The sequence below is a fragment of the Bos indicus genome, chromosome 12, assembly GCF_029378745.1.
Source record: "Bos indicus isolate NIAB-ARS_2022 breed Sahiwal x Tharparkar chromosome 12, NIAB-ARS_B.indTharparkar_mat_pri_1.0, whole genome shotgun sequence".
Classification (NCBI taxonomy): Eukaryota; Metazoa; Chordata; class Mammalia; order Artiodactyla; family Bovidae; genus Bos; species Bos indicus.
In genome coordinates, this window is record NC_091771.1 from 89329665 (window position 1) to 89343833 (window position 14169).

General features: G+C 64.6%; 1 protein-coding gene across 12 annotated transcripts in view; it reads left to right on the forward strand.

Annotated features, from left to right (window-relative positions):
• MCF2L (MCF.2 cell line derived transforming sequence like) overlaps nucleotides 1–14169 on the forward strand; it is an 86615-nt gene that overhangs the window by 41914 nt on the left and 30532 nt on the right. For all 12 annotated transcript variants that reach the window (XM_070800520.1, XM_070800511.1, XM_070800515.1 and 9 more), the window contains exons 2-3: nucleotides 4891–4974; nucleotides 5570–5684. In XM_070800520.1, coding sequence (XP_070656621.1) covers nucleotides 4899–4974; nucleotides 5570–5684 — 191 coding nt within the window. In that variant the 5' untranslated portion in view covers nucleotides 4891–4898. The remainder of the gene's footprint in view (nucleotides 1–4890; nucleotides 4975–5569; nucleotides 5685–14169) is intronic.

Below are 14169 nucleotides of genomic sequence, written 5' to 3' on the forward strand. Positions count from 1 at the left end.
TGAGGACCCAAGGGCTGGAGGGCTTCGCCCCCAGTCTCTGGAAACAATCTGTTTTCCTACCAGAGAAAGTGTCCGTCCCTTTTCCCACAGTCGCTGGCACCTGTGCTGTGAGCCCCCTCCCTCGATGAGGCCCTGGACCCGCCAGCCCGGCAGCCCTCCCCTCCCCTTGCGCCTGCTGTTTGCAGACAGGTCACCCCACTTCCCTTCCTCTGTCGCTCTCCTCTGTGTGTTCTGTCTCTCCACGTCTTTCTCACCTGTCTCTGTCTTTCCCATCTCTGGTGTGTGCTGGCCCAGGGGCTCGGGCCGGTGGGCATGTGTTTAAGTGGTGGCTTCCACTCATCAGGCAGATGCCACAGGCCCGGGCGCCTGGAGAAGGACGGCACGTTTGGGCGAGGACCAAGCCTCAGGCCCGGGGTGGAGGTGGGCCCGGCTTGTGCGGCCCGACGGACTCTGCCCGCTATGATTGACCGCGGGTCCCTGCGTGTGGTGCCCTGCCTGGCGGGCCGGCTGGGCTTAGGAGCTGCACCAAGGGCCCGGCGGGAGCGGGGTCCCCAGGAGGAGCCGCGTTTGTTGGTGAGGAAAGGTCTGCAGAGACCTGGCGCCCAGACTCCGTGCGGACCCCACACCTGAGGCCCCCAGGCTAGCCTGGGCCTCCCTCCCCTCCGTGCCTGGCCTGCCCGCCTTCCCGCTCCTTGCTGGGTGGGCACAGGGCAGGTGTGTGTGAACCACCCCGTCCGTCCTGCCCAGGCCGGGCACTCCGAGTGCCGTGTGTTTAAACTGCCCCCATTGTGGCCACCAGACCTCCTCTGGGTCCCACCCCACCCCCAGATCTGGACCTGCTTCATCAGGACCCCTCCCCAGGGAGGCCTCGCCGGGGAGGCCCTCCATCAGAGCTCTGCAGTCAGGGCCTGCCCGCCGCTCACGCATCCCCTCTGGGCCGCGGCCGGGCAGGCAGGACCATCCCCCGACATGCTCCCTTGGAGCCCCGGCACCGGGTGGTTGGAGCTCCCAAAGCCTCTCCGTGGCCTCCGTTGACCCCGCTATCCGTGAGAATAAGTTCAGTCCTGGATGTGCTGCTTCATCCAGAGATGCGTGTCTCCCTGAGGTGTGGCCGGCAGGCCCCCGGCCCTGCAAGGCTCCGCTGCATCCCTCCTTCCCGTGGGCGGCGGCGTGGACACTCAGCTCGCCCGACACCTCGCCAGCTCCTCAGCCACACACACGTCTTCAGGGCCCGTGGCCTGCTTCCCAGTCGCTCGGGGCGCTGACGCTCGGTCCTCGTTGGTCCCTGCCCTTCGGTTTCAAACCTGCACTGAAACCTGCACGTGCTGTGCTTGCCCTTCCCTGAGGACGAGTGTGGTCGAGCACCTTCTCACATGGGGCCTTTTATTTTAAAGTACGTGAGGATTCACTTTCTGAGATCAGGAATCTGGAGACTGTTGGTGCCCTGAGCTAACGATGCATCGTACATGATGGGAACTGTATGTACCTAATCCAGTGACAAATAACTCCTTAAAAATACCCCGGGTGGGCTGTGAGAGCAGACTCAGCCGCGGTGAATGTAGGTCTCCAGCATCCTGGAGGGTTAACCCCAGAGCCATAGACCAGACCGCACGCCACGGAGACGTCTCTCCTGCCGGACCGGACACTTGGGGAGCTGACCTGGCCCACCCTGGCCTAGGGCCAGGCTGGAGCTGCTCGAAGCCCCAGGCACACTGCTCCCTGCATTCCGGGGAGGGGGGGGGGGGGAGGGGGAGGGGTCCTGAGCTGGGACTCCCACCTGAGTGAGCGGGTGGAAGCCCCCACGGACTCTCCACCTTCGACTCTGAAAGGGCATCACGGGTGTATTTTGATAGAAAACAAACGGAAGCCTTGGGTGTGGACGTTCAACCAGATGTAAACAAGGAAGGGAATTAGCTCATGATGGACTTAGTGAACTTCGCAGCCCAGGGCCTCTCGCCAGCTGCAGACCCCTTCTCAGGAGCCCTGCTCAGCCTCCTCTCTCCTCGCGGTGAGGTCCAAGTCTCCCGCGAGGCAGGAGCCAGCCCCCGAAGCTGAACGCCAGGCTCCTGCTGGGTCTGTGGGCCCCTTTGACCTGACCACCACCACCTGGGGTGGGTTTCCAGGGTTACCAGGGTCCACTCTGTGTCCCGCCAGCCCTGCCCCTGTGTGTGCTCCCTGCCCGAGGTGGGGTGGCAAACAGAGCTACTCAGAGGCCCTTCCCGCGGACAGGACGGGCCAGAGGCCGCCCATGATATGTTATGAAATTCTCGTCCTAAAGAGAGAGTCCGGGAGTCAATTTGCCAGAGGAAGGAAGTTTGCTGCCGGAGTCTGATTGTGTTAAGATGAAGCAGCGTAAAGATGAAAGGGTGGCCCCCCCACCCCCCCACCGCCTCTCTGATGCTGCCCAGACCAACCAGGACTCAGGGGACGGCTCTGTGGGCAGAGATTCCAGCGAGGGGCGGGGCGGGGGGTCCTTCCCCTTGTCCTTGTGTACAGCTGAGCTGGGTCTCCAGACGGCTGAGCCGTGAGCTCAGCGAGGGGCCATTCCCACTGGCCCCTGACCGGGCAGCAGGCTCTGTGTCCCGGGGCCCTGAGCACCCCCTCCCCCCGCCAGGCGCCCAGCCCCTCCCGACCTCCCCCCTGCACCCCTCCCGCCTCAAACGGCCCTGTGACAGGTCACAGCCTGGAGTCTCCGTGCACGTCTGGGCCACAGGAAGGCTGGGCTCAGTGGTTAACTGTGAGGCACTGTGCACACACAGAGGGGATCTGTGGAGGAGCCGGGCGTCCCCTGACCCTGACCCTGACCCTGAGCTAGTGGGCGGGGCGACCCCACTTCCCGTCCCAGACCACAGAAGGGGCAGGCGGCAGCTCACTTCCTTCTCAACCAGCCGTGGCGCCTCGAGTGCAGGATAAAGAAGTGAGTATCTCCCCCCAGCACCCGCCGTCCACGGGGGGCCACGTGACACACACTGCGGGCCTCGAGGTGGCTGGAAACTGCTCGGGGATTCTCCGCTTTCTGCTGGGCAGCCAGTGGCCACCGAACATGGAGGAGTCGTGTCTGTTCGTCTGAATGGAGCGTGCAGGCCACTCTGCTTTGAAGCCTGAACTGCTGCCCAGGGGAAGGTCTCTGTGACACGCCTGTCCTGGGCAGCAGAAGCCGGCCTCGAGGAGCCCAGGGTCCGTGCTCGACAGTGTGGGCAGTGTGAAACCTGGCCTCCCAGCCTCCTCGCAGCTGCGTGTCTGTCACACCCGACGTGTGTTCCAAACAAATGCAGTGTAACGGCCGTGCTCCACCGCATCTGGAATTAGAAACATCTCACGTTCTCTTGGCACAATCGTTTCCAGCTGTTTTTCTCCCACAAAAGCAGCAGAGCTGAGAGGTTTCCGTGCACAGGGAGGCTGCACTGCCCCAAGCTGCCCTGGGCCGACTGCCAGAGCCCTGGCCCCGAGTGTGATGGGCGTGAACCCCGCTCAGTCCCAGACCTGGAGTGCCGCCCGCTCTGTTGGCCCAGCGGGCCAGGGGCGTGGCCCACCCCCTCCTCGTCTGCACCAGGCAGAATCACAGGGCGGCCCCGGGTGGGGGCAGCAGGTCCGCAGACAACAGCCAGGTTCTGGGACTCGCCGTGCGTCTAACACACCACCTGCTCCCGCGTGCCTGTCTGCAGGATGGAGGCGTGGCCACGCGGAGGGCGGAGGGTGTTTCACTACCTCCACTGAGCTCTCTCCAAGGTCTCAGTGGCCCAAATCTCCAGCCTGTGAGGGGCCTGTATCTTAATCCGGGTATAGGAGAACTGATTTAAGCCATTTGCCAGTGACCAGCGTGAGTCGTGAGTGTCTGTAGAGAAATCTCCAGGACACCCAGGCATTCAGACACCAAACACGGGATGTCAGCCATGCGGTACCAGCCAGGAAGCGCTAAGATGCAGGTCCTGTGGGCCCAGAACCCTGGCTCTGTGGCCGCCTGCCGACGCCCCAGCACCTCACACACCCCTGTCCGTGTCTGCGTTCCCAGGAGTCTTGCTAATCCTTTGTTTCTGGCCGATGCCTCCAGGCTGTGACTGGGTCGCTGCTGGCCCTGGTCTAGGACTTGCGGGCATCGGCTTCAGGCTGTGGACGGGCTCGGAGCCCTGCTCAGGGTCAGTGTCTGGCAGGGGTGAGGTGCCAGGTGTGTGTCTGGACCCACTGTGGTGGCCAGGTTTCCATTCTGACCAGTGAGTCATTGTGTAGACAGCAGGTGAGGGCCCTGGGGATGGCCTAGGCCACTTCCAGGACATGGCTGTGTGCTTGCAGACCAAAGCGGCCTACTCCCTGAGCAGCTGTCCCGGGGCCGTCCTAAGCCCCGGCCCCTGCTCTGCACCCCCGGCCTCCCTTCTGCCTGCCTGTCCCTCTCTTCCTCCCTCTGTGTCCATCCCTGCGCCTCTCTGTGTGCCTCTGACACACTGCTGCTGCTAAGTCACTTCAGTCGTGCCCGACTCCGTGTGACCCCACAGACGGCAGCCCACCAGGCTGCCCCGTCCCTGAGATTCTCCAGGCAAGAACACTGGAGTGGGTTGCCATTTCCTTCTCCAATGCATGAAAGTTAAAAGTGAAAGTGAAGTCGCTCAGTCGTGTCGGACCCTCAGCGACCCCATGGACTGCAGCCTACCAGGCTCCTCCATCCATGGGATTTTCCAAGCAGGAGTACTGGAGTGGGGTGCCATTGCCTTGATGACTCACTCCGCGCACAGCTCTCTGTGCGCTGAGGAACAAGGGTTTCTGTACAGGAAAGCGGAGCCCCCTTGCCGGGCCGCGAGCGCTGGTCCCCTTGGTGTCCGCGGTGGGGCTGACCCAGCCGAGGCGCGGGGGGCGGTCCCCGGTGACTGCATGTCCGTCTGCTCTGTCCTCCCGCAGATGAGATCATGCACCACGACATCAGCCCGCTCTGTGCCGCCGACATCCGGGACCAGCTGCAGAAGCGCTTCGCTTACCTGTCAGGTGAGTGCCGAGGCCAGGCGGGGCGGGGCGGGGCGCGGCTGGATGTAGTGGGCAGGGCGCGGGGCGTGGTGCAGGGGCGGGGCTCAGGGGCGTGGGCCGGGTGCAGGGGCATGGGCGGAGCTAAGAGCGGGGCGGGGCTAAAGGGGCGTGGGCGGGGCTGGGTGCAGGGGCGGGGCTCATGGGCGGGACTGACTTCACTTTCACTTTTAACTTTCATGCATTGGAGAAGGAAATGGCAACCCACTCCAGTGTTCTTGCCTGGAGAATCTCAGGGACGGGGCAGCCTGGGTGGAGGCAGCGGGCGGAGCTGGGTGCAGGGGGCGGGGCTCAGGAGCGTGGGCGGGGGGCGCGGGTGGGGCGGGGCTATGGGGCAGGGGCGGGGCAGGGGCGGGGCAGGGGCGGGGCGGGGGCGGGGGCGGGGCGCGTGTGGAGGGGTGCCGGGGCTCTATGATCCCGCGAGGCCGGGCTCCGGGAGCGGGGCGCTGGGCGGGGTGCAGGAGCGCTGGGGCTCTGCCCCAGATCCCCGCGGTGGGATCTAGGGCCATCCGCCCCTGCGGCCCTAGGGGTGCCGACTGCTGCCCTGCGCTCTCCGCAGGCGGGCGGGGCCAGGACGGCAGCCCGGTCATCACCTTTCCCGACTACCCGGCCTTCGGAGACGTCCCAGACCAGGACTTCCAGAATGTCATGACCTACCTCACCAGCATCCCCAGGTGCGTGAGGGCCCTGATTCCTCATTCGAGGGGTGCAGAGACTCCTCCACGGCCAGGGGGCCAGGGTGGATGCAGCGGTGCCCGGGTGCCCTCCTTGGACGGGTGAGGTGTGGACCTCCTGCTCCGGCCAACCCGCTGGGCCACAGGGAATGGCCTGGTGGCTGATGCTTCTCTTTTTCGAAGTGCCCAAGGGGGAGGTGAGTGCAGGGCCGGCTCGCCCCGAGGTTGCGGTCAGCATGCCCCCTTGGCCAGGTTCCGGGTCACAGAGCGATGAGATGGTCTAATCTAGGAGGCCGGCAGAACAGCAGGTGTGACTGCCAGGACCCGGTCAGCACTGGCCCCTCACCATGCAGCATGGGTGGGGTGTTAGGATGGAAAAGCCCTTCCACAGGCCGTCGGTGGTGAGGGTCACTTGGGAGAAAGACCTAGATGGCACCACAGGGTGGGGTGGGGATCTGTGGTCACCGTTCCCTCTTTCTGTGGACCCGACTTGCAGGGCCAGGCTCCGAGCAGCCGAGCTGAGGTGGGTGGTCCAGCCACTGTCCTGGGAGTGACCAGTCTTCCTTAGGGCCCTCGGGCAAGCCGTGAGGGACTTCATGGAGGCTGGCGATCCTGCGTCTTGTTTACCGTCACCCCTGGATTTCCAGCCAGGAAGGCAGTTGTTGCTCCTGTCCCATGGACGAGGGCCCTGGACCTCAGGGGGACGTTGCTTGAGTGGGTTCAAGGGTCTCGAGAGGGCAGGAGGTGGAGCTGCCCGTGTGGAGTGGCACCGAGGGGTGTTTGGGGTGGGGACCCAGGATGGTAGGTCTGGCTCTTGGCTTCCCAGCAGGGGGACATGGAAAAGCCACCCGGCCCTGGGGATGGGACACCGTGGACAGGCCAGTAAGAGGAAGGGCAGCTACACTGGTTTCAGGAAGCCCAGGATTTTAACAGGGAGACGGCTGACTGTGGGCTGCTAACCGTGGGCCCCAAGTGGTCTTGCTGGTCCTCCAGAGGGCGGGCTTCTGGCCAGCTCAGCAAGCTCCCCTCTGTGATGTCTCCGGGGTGGATGCTCCATGTCCAGGAGGGGCGTGGCCCTCGGCCCACTGTGACGCCACTCCTGTGCTCCCCTGTGACCCTCGTTCCCTGTGGCTTGCCCCCCACCATTGCCTGTGAACCCCAGGTCCGTCCCAGGTTGGGCAGTGGAGCTCACAGCACAGTAAGGTCCATGTAGATGCTGCCTACGGAGGGTCTGAGTCCCTGTTCTCAGCCCTTCACCTGGGAGCCGAGAGCGGTGCCACCTGCCCCCGGTGGAGACATCACCCACACCTGTGTTAGGTCCCTGCATGGAGCCAGCCAAGCGCCCACTCCTCCCTGGGCCGTAGGCGGGGGAGTCAGAGACAGCAGGTGTCTGCAAAGGCGGGTGAGCTGTGTGCTCCTCCCAGGGTTGGAGAGCCCTGGCCGCTGCGTTGCCACCCCATCCCCTGGCTGTCCCCCTCGCGCCCCCGTGCAGGGACGTGCGGCCGGAGTCATGAGGCCGGAAGTGGCCACAAACCGTCTCTGGCTCCCCAGCCCCAGCCAAGGCAGTGGTAAGCCCTGGACCACACGCCCAGCGGGCAGCCATCTGCAGTGACCTCTCCGCGCTGGCTGAGCCAGGGGCCATGGGGGCTTCTGTGGTCTCCCACTGCCCCCTTAAGATGATTCTCTGGGGCGACCTTCCCTGCCGGTGCGGGAATCTGTTTCAGGTCACTCCCACGCGTGGAAAGGGCAGAGGTCCTTTTCTTTCTGGCAGGGCAGAGGTGAGCCTTTTCTGGGCACAGCAGGCCGACCTCCCACCCTCTTGGTCTCCCCTCCTTGGGTCACCACCCCCACTGGTGCTGCTGACCCTCAGGCCTCCTGGCCTCGGGGCCCTTGCTCTCGCTCCCTCGGCCCGGGTGGCTCCTTCTCGAGTGCAGGCCCCCTCCTCTGGGGGGCTTTCCATTATGCCCCCCACCCCCAGGCCCCAGTCCACGGGTGGCCCAGCTTCGCGGGCTCACCTGGGCTGTCCCCGTTCGCCGGGGCTCGGTGTTAGTCTGTGTCTGCCCCGCGCCCGCGCGCAGATCAGACAGCGGCTCCTCGGTGAGTGTTTGCTGTACAGACAGGCCTCGTTCACGGAGTGAAATCAGCTTAGGCCTGGGGGTCAGGCCCCCCGCCCCGTCCCTCACCCCCGCACCCCTGCCGCCCCTTCAGGGGGACTGGTACCTTTATCTCTCCCCCTTTTAAGGGGTTCTCACCCCAGCGGGGCGACCTCCAGGGTTGTCCGCGGGGTCCCTGCCAGCACGGCACACGCTTCCCGCTGAAGCTGAGGAGTGTGTGCCTGTGCGCCTGCGGGGCCGTGGTGTGTGGACGTGCGTGCGGCGCAGGCCCGCGGCTCCGCCTCTAGGCGGAAGTGTGTATCGTGATGGTCACGCATGTTCTGTTCGCGGTCTCCTCTTCCGGGTGCAGGGTGTAGCGGGGATCCGGTGGACCCGTTGCCCTTCCACCCGGAGTGAAACCCCACGTTGGGACCGACTGGTCTTTCTTCAGTTGCGTGAAGGGCCAGCGGGGGAGGGGCTGCCCGACCGGCCGTCCAGCAGGCGGGGCTCTGGGGGGCCCGCACGCCGAGCCCTGCCCCCCACCCGACCCCCCAGTGCTGTCGGGCGATTCCTGGGGCGTGGTGGGGATCGGCCCTGAGTGAGGGAAGCCGAAGTGCTGCCGCCCATCAGCTCACACGCAGCTGCATTTCTGGAAGGGTCGGTGCACCTTTAAAGGTGGGGAGACACTCGGTGGGTAAAGCAGGGAAGGGGCGCTGCCCGCACGTGTGGGACCCGGCGTGTGGCGGGCTGCCACCTGGTGGCCGCAGCCGGTACTGCGGTCCCGAGTCTCCTAAACTAGGGAGTCCGGAGGCCGGGGACAGGGCGGGGCGCCTTTAGAAACCCCAGGCGGCACCGACTCCAGGCAGGCCGGGGGCGATCTGCAACTAGACGGGCTCTACAGTCCACGCAGGTCCAGTGGACGAGCCCCCGGCTTCCCAGACGCTGACTCCACGCTCACCAAACAAGCTTCCCTTGGTCCTCTGAAACCTTTCTCCCCTGCTCTTAGCTCTCTGTCATCTCACACAGGGACGGCATAGCCAGCTCAGGCCGCTGTGTCTGGTTCACGGTCGCGGGTCATTCTGAAGCTCTTGGCTGCCGGACAGGCCTCGCCTGGACGCTGCAGACACACGAGAACAGGAAGCCTGTTCCTGGTCTCCTGGAAAACGCCCCTCCCCCCTCCCTCCCTCCTTGCGGCAAAAGCTGACCCCCTCCCAGTGAAGGTGGTCACAGGAGGCCTCCCTGTGGGCACAGGTGCACACCCGTGCAGATGCACACAGGAACACACATGCACACTCATATGCAGGGTCACAGTGTTGCCAACACTGAGATGGCAGGTTTCTGGCTTTTCTCTGAAGGACCCACTTAGCTGCCCTGCAGGATCCCTGGGGGCCCCCAATACCTGCCCGCCATGTTTGGAAGATAACATCTAAGGGTCACCTTCCTGCACACCTGCTGCCCCTCCCTAGCCTGGGAACCACAGGCCTGGGTCCCAGATGACTTGAGGCTGATAAGGATGTGGACTTTCTGTGGACCCGGCTCAGATCACCCCACTGCTGGAGACAGAGGAGCCTCACCCAGGTGGTTTTCGTGGTGGGCCACTCCAAGGAGAGGTTCACGCACACAGGTCACCGCCACACAGGCATGAGTGTGCTCACCACATGTGTGTACACACTGGTACAGGGGTGCATGCACACCCCACGTGTGTACACACAGGCATATGTATGCTCACCACACGTGCACAGATACAGGTGTACACATGCTCACACATGTGTGTACACACAGGTACAGGGGTGCATGCATGCACCAAATGTGTGTACACACTGGGGAACATGTGCTCACCGCACATGTGCACACATAGGTACGTGTGTGTGTGTACTCACCACAGGTACACACAGGTGTGTGTGCACTCACCACACACACATGCACACACAGGCATGCATCCCACACCACACACACGTATGCTCATACATGCATAGGAGTGAGTGTATACTGCACACCTGTGCGCACACACCACACACGAGCATGCAGACCACACACATGCACACATGTCCCCACACGCAGTTTGTGTGGGCTGCATGACAGAAATGCAGGGCGCTTGTGGAAGGAGCAGGGTTTAAGTGCTGTTCTTAAGCTCCAGCCCTGTGTTCGGGCCACGCCTCATGCAGAGTCCTGCAGCCAGGCTGCTCCCCACCCCATGTGGCCGCTGGGCTGCCCCATCAAGCTCACTAAGCTGTAGATCAGCTGGCCTTCAGCCCCTGGCAGCACCTCACTTCTTGCTGTGGCTGTGACGTCCACGTGAATTTTCGGTTGATTTTTGCACATAAAGACAGAAAACATGTGAACGCGTCCCGAACACCCCAGACATCTGTGGACTGGCAGTAGCTCTCACCCTCCCCACAGGAAACCACAGGGAGCGTCTGGCTGCGTCCCTGTGCACATCTCCTGAAACCGGACTGCACACGCGTGCCGTCCCAGCCCCTTGCTGTCGATGGCCTGTGGTGGGCGCCCTGCCTGTCCTTCTACAGCTGCCTCTGGTGTGGATGGACCGGGCACTGAGCCCCAGCTGGGGCCACCCTCAGCTTCCTGCCATCAGAGCGGCCTTGCTCCCCGTCAGGCGGGTGGGGAGCTCTGCTGTAGCCGCCCTCAGGCCCTCGGGCTCACGAAAGAAGCAAGTGAAGACCATTCTCACTGCCACCCGTGGCCGGCCCCAGCCCGTTGGCCCGTGTGTCTGAAGCTCAGGGTCCCCTCCCCACGGGGCAGCCTCTCCCCACGGGCTGTCTCTCCGTCTTCCCGATCTCGTTCTCCTGGGGAGCCAGGGGCCACCCGTCTCAGCCTGCTTTCTGTCTTGTCATCTTTTTTCTGTCACTGCTGTCCAGTGTCATTTAACTTGAAAAATTAAAGTTAAATAACATAAAAGTTCAGCTCCCGGCCCAGGCTGGCCGTCCTTCAGTTCCCAGGGGCCGGGGCTGCCGTATTGTGCAGTGCAAGTGTGGGCTGTCCCTCCCCGGGGGATACGCAGCTGTGACGTGCTGGTGTCCAGCTCAGGGCGGCCGACCCTGCCCTTCACCTGTGGGAGGAGGACGAGACCCGCCCGGGAGGAGGGGGCTCGCTCTGTGCTGCGTGAGGGGCGTGGGGAGCCCCTCCCTGGGGAGCCCAGGCTGACCGAGCACCCTGTGCACACAGTGGGGCTATGCACCCGGAGGCTGCCTCGGCTGGGGTTTCAGCTCCGGGAGGAGGGAGGTGCCTGAGCAGCTCCAGCGAGGACCGCGGCTGGGCCCAGGACCCACTCGGAGGGCATGGGCGGACGGGCCAGCCCCGACCTGGAGCCTGCACACAAAACAGGTAACACGGATCCCGGAGGGTCCTCACGGGAGTCTGGCTTCCAGAGGGGCGCCAGGCTTATGCCCTCACGGGAGCAGTCACTCCGGTTACAAAGAGGTGGCCCAGAGTGTGTGTGTTTAATGTATTTTTGGAATCTATGTGCTTGGTGGCGGAGAAGGCAATGGCACCCCACTCCAGTACTCTTACCTGGAAAATCCATGGATGGAGGAGCCTGGTAGGCTGCAGTCCATGGGGTCGCACAGAGTCAGACCCTACTGAGCAACTTCACTTTCACTTTTCACTTTCATGCATTGGAGAAGGAAATGGCAACCCACTCCAGTGTTCTCGCCTGGAGAATCCCAGGGACCGGGGAGCCTGGTGGGCTGCCGTCTGTGGGGTCGCGCAGAGTCAGACATGACTGAAGCGACTTAGCAGCAGCAGCAGCAGCATGTGCTTGCTGGGATTTCTCCCCCACCTCGTGGCTCAGATAGTAAAGAATCTGCCTGCAGTGTAGGAGACCTGGGTTTGATCCCTGGGCTGGGAAGATCCCCTGGAGCAGGAAATGGCCACCCACCCCAGTATTCTAGCCTGGAGACGCCCATGGACCGGGGAGCCTGGCGGGCTGCAGTCCTTGGGCTCGCAGAGTTGGACACAGCTGAGCACCCGCTGGGCCGTGGGGGGTCGCGGCAGTTTGTGCGCCCGGGACGCCTGCCCCATCCTGCTGTGCCCGGCGCGCGTCTGACCCTGACGGCTGCAGAGCCTGAGGGTGGGTGCGGTGCTGTCATCGCATGGGGAGCTTTGTGAAAGGTCCGAGGCTTTTCTTGCCGTCGAGCTCTGACAAGCTGACCAGCAGGAAGAGCCTGCTGCACGAGTGGTGCTTAACGGGGCAGCTTTGAGTTGGGAGGACGGAGGAGAGGCGGCCAGAACCAGGGCTGGGCCTGAGCGCTGTGGCCCTACCCCACGGCCCCGCGCCCAGACCCGGCGGGCGAACCCAGGCCCAGTACAGGGCCCAGCCACGTCTCTGTGACGTTCGCAGCCTCCCAGACCCTGTCCAAGGGTGGGATGGAGAGAGAGAGAGAGACGGGCAAAGCAGTGTGGTTGGGGCAGGGGGGCCTGCGAGTCGGACTGTGTCTCACCCGCCCCAGCCCCCGCCCCGCCTGGCCCCATCTCCTCCCCATCCTCTCCCCATCACCCCAATCCCCGGCCTGGCTCACCCATCCCCTCCCCGCCCACCCCCGCCCCCTGGCTGGCCCAGTCCCCAGGACCCATCTGCTCATCCAGGGCCCCTCTGGGAGGCCAGAGCTTCCCTCCCACAGGCCCTGGGGACCCACTTCCTTGACTCCTGTCTGCACCTGCCAGGCCTGATCTGAGACAGATGCCAGCCTGCCCGCATCTCCTGCCATCCCCTCCCACAAGGGCCCACTAGGCCCCCCAGCCACACTGCTGGGCTTGCTTCCCCGCCCCAGCGCCAGGCTGAGCGGGCCCATGTCCACGTGGCCCCAGGAACACTGACCCTCCCCCGGGTCGAGGCCCGCCGGGAGCCCTGTGGGTGGGGGTGAGGCCGGGCTGGGCCCAGAGTCTCCGAGTCTCCGCCCGACCCTGCTCTGTGATGTGTCAGGTATGTGAACAGGGCCTGGAGCTGGGCAGGGAGATGCGGGGACCTCAGGCCTGGTCTCAAGGCCGCCCTTGGGCTGCTCAGCCGCGAGCGGGAGGTCTGAGCGCAGCTGGCCGTGCCCGGGTCCCCCGAGGAGTTAGCAGGCCTGGGGTGCTAGAGGGGACCCCCGGGCACGCGTGGCTCCCAGAACCAGAGCCTGCGAGACCGCTCTGCCTGTTGGACTGTTTGGGCCAAAAGCGACTCATCAGCCTCACTCGGCGGCCCCTCCGAGCGGCCGTCAGGAGGCTGCGGGTTACGTCTGTGTGTGTGCACGCCCGCGTGTGCCTGGGTCCGGGGGCTCGTCCACGTGGCTGCAGCTTCCGGGTTATTTGCTCCAGTTTCCTCGTCTGCTGCCTTCAGCGCAGTCCGCCCCAGGCCTGGAGCCCAGGGACCCCGGGGGACCTGCCTTTTCAGTGACCAAGCATGGGCCGCCCACCCTCTCTCCTGGGCGCGTGAGGTCATAGACAGGCCCTTCTGTGGGCACAGGGTGGTGGATGGGCCCCGGGGGCTGGGCCCGGGCTCCTGGGGGCAGGGCAGGCCACGCAGCCTGGCTCTAGGGCTCTAGTCCTAGGGGTGGAAGGGGCCGCGGGGGGGCCCCGGGTCCTCACATGAGGCTCCTCCTGCTGCGTCTGGCGGTGGAGCCATGGTGGAGACGAGACTGGGCTGGGAGAACCCACTCGTGGCGTCGAGCCAGGTCCTGGGGTGGGGCCTCTTTGCCGTCTGCTTCTGGGGCCAGGCCCCCTGAAAGGAAGGACCCTGCCTGGCCTGACACAATCCCAGGTGGGCGGGACGGAGGGGCTGCTCTGCCCTGCACGGCGGATGCTGTCTGGACGGGGAGCCAGCCCATGGGCGTCCCGTCTGTGCTCACCAGCTGCATGACTGGGCAAATGACTTGTCTGTCTGAGCCTCCGTCCGTGGCTCTGGCTGTCTCTGGGTCATTACGAGGGTTGACAGAGGCACAGTCTAAGCTTTGGTGCAGGGCCCATGGGTGGGAGGGGCCCGTCCCTCAGGCTGCCCCACCAGCCCCTGCTGGGCAGTGGCCAGGTGACCACAGAGCTCGGGTCTGTGTGTTTCCTAAACCAGGAAGTTGAGCTGCCTGCTCCACACCTGCTGGCCTAAAACCTGCCCTCCAGGGCACGTGTTCGTGAATCCGGTAGGTTCCTTACATTCCCCTGAAGCGGCTGTTTTCAAAGGCGCCTTCGCCTCTCCGCTGCCTCTGTTGTCAGTGCTGGTCATGATGCTGGCATGTGCGTTGTGGGCGCAGCAGGAGGCTCTGATGTCACGGAGTCTTTACCGTCTGGCGTTCAAACGCACAGAGCGAGTTAAAGACCCAAGGGACTGGGCGGTGGGGGGCAGCTGGGACGTGCGAGTGAGGCAGGAGGTAGAGTGGAGGCCTCGGGCCGTGGCCCCCAGCCCG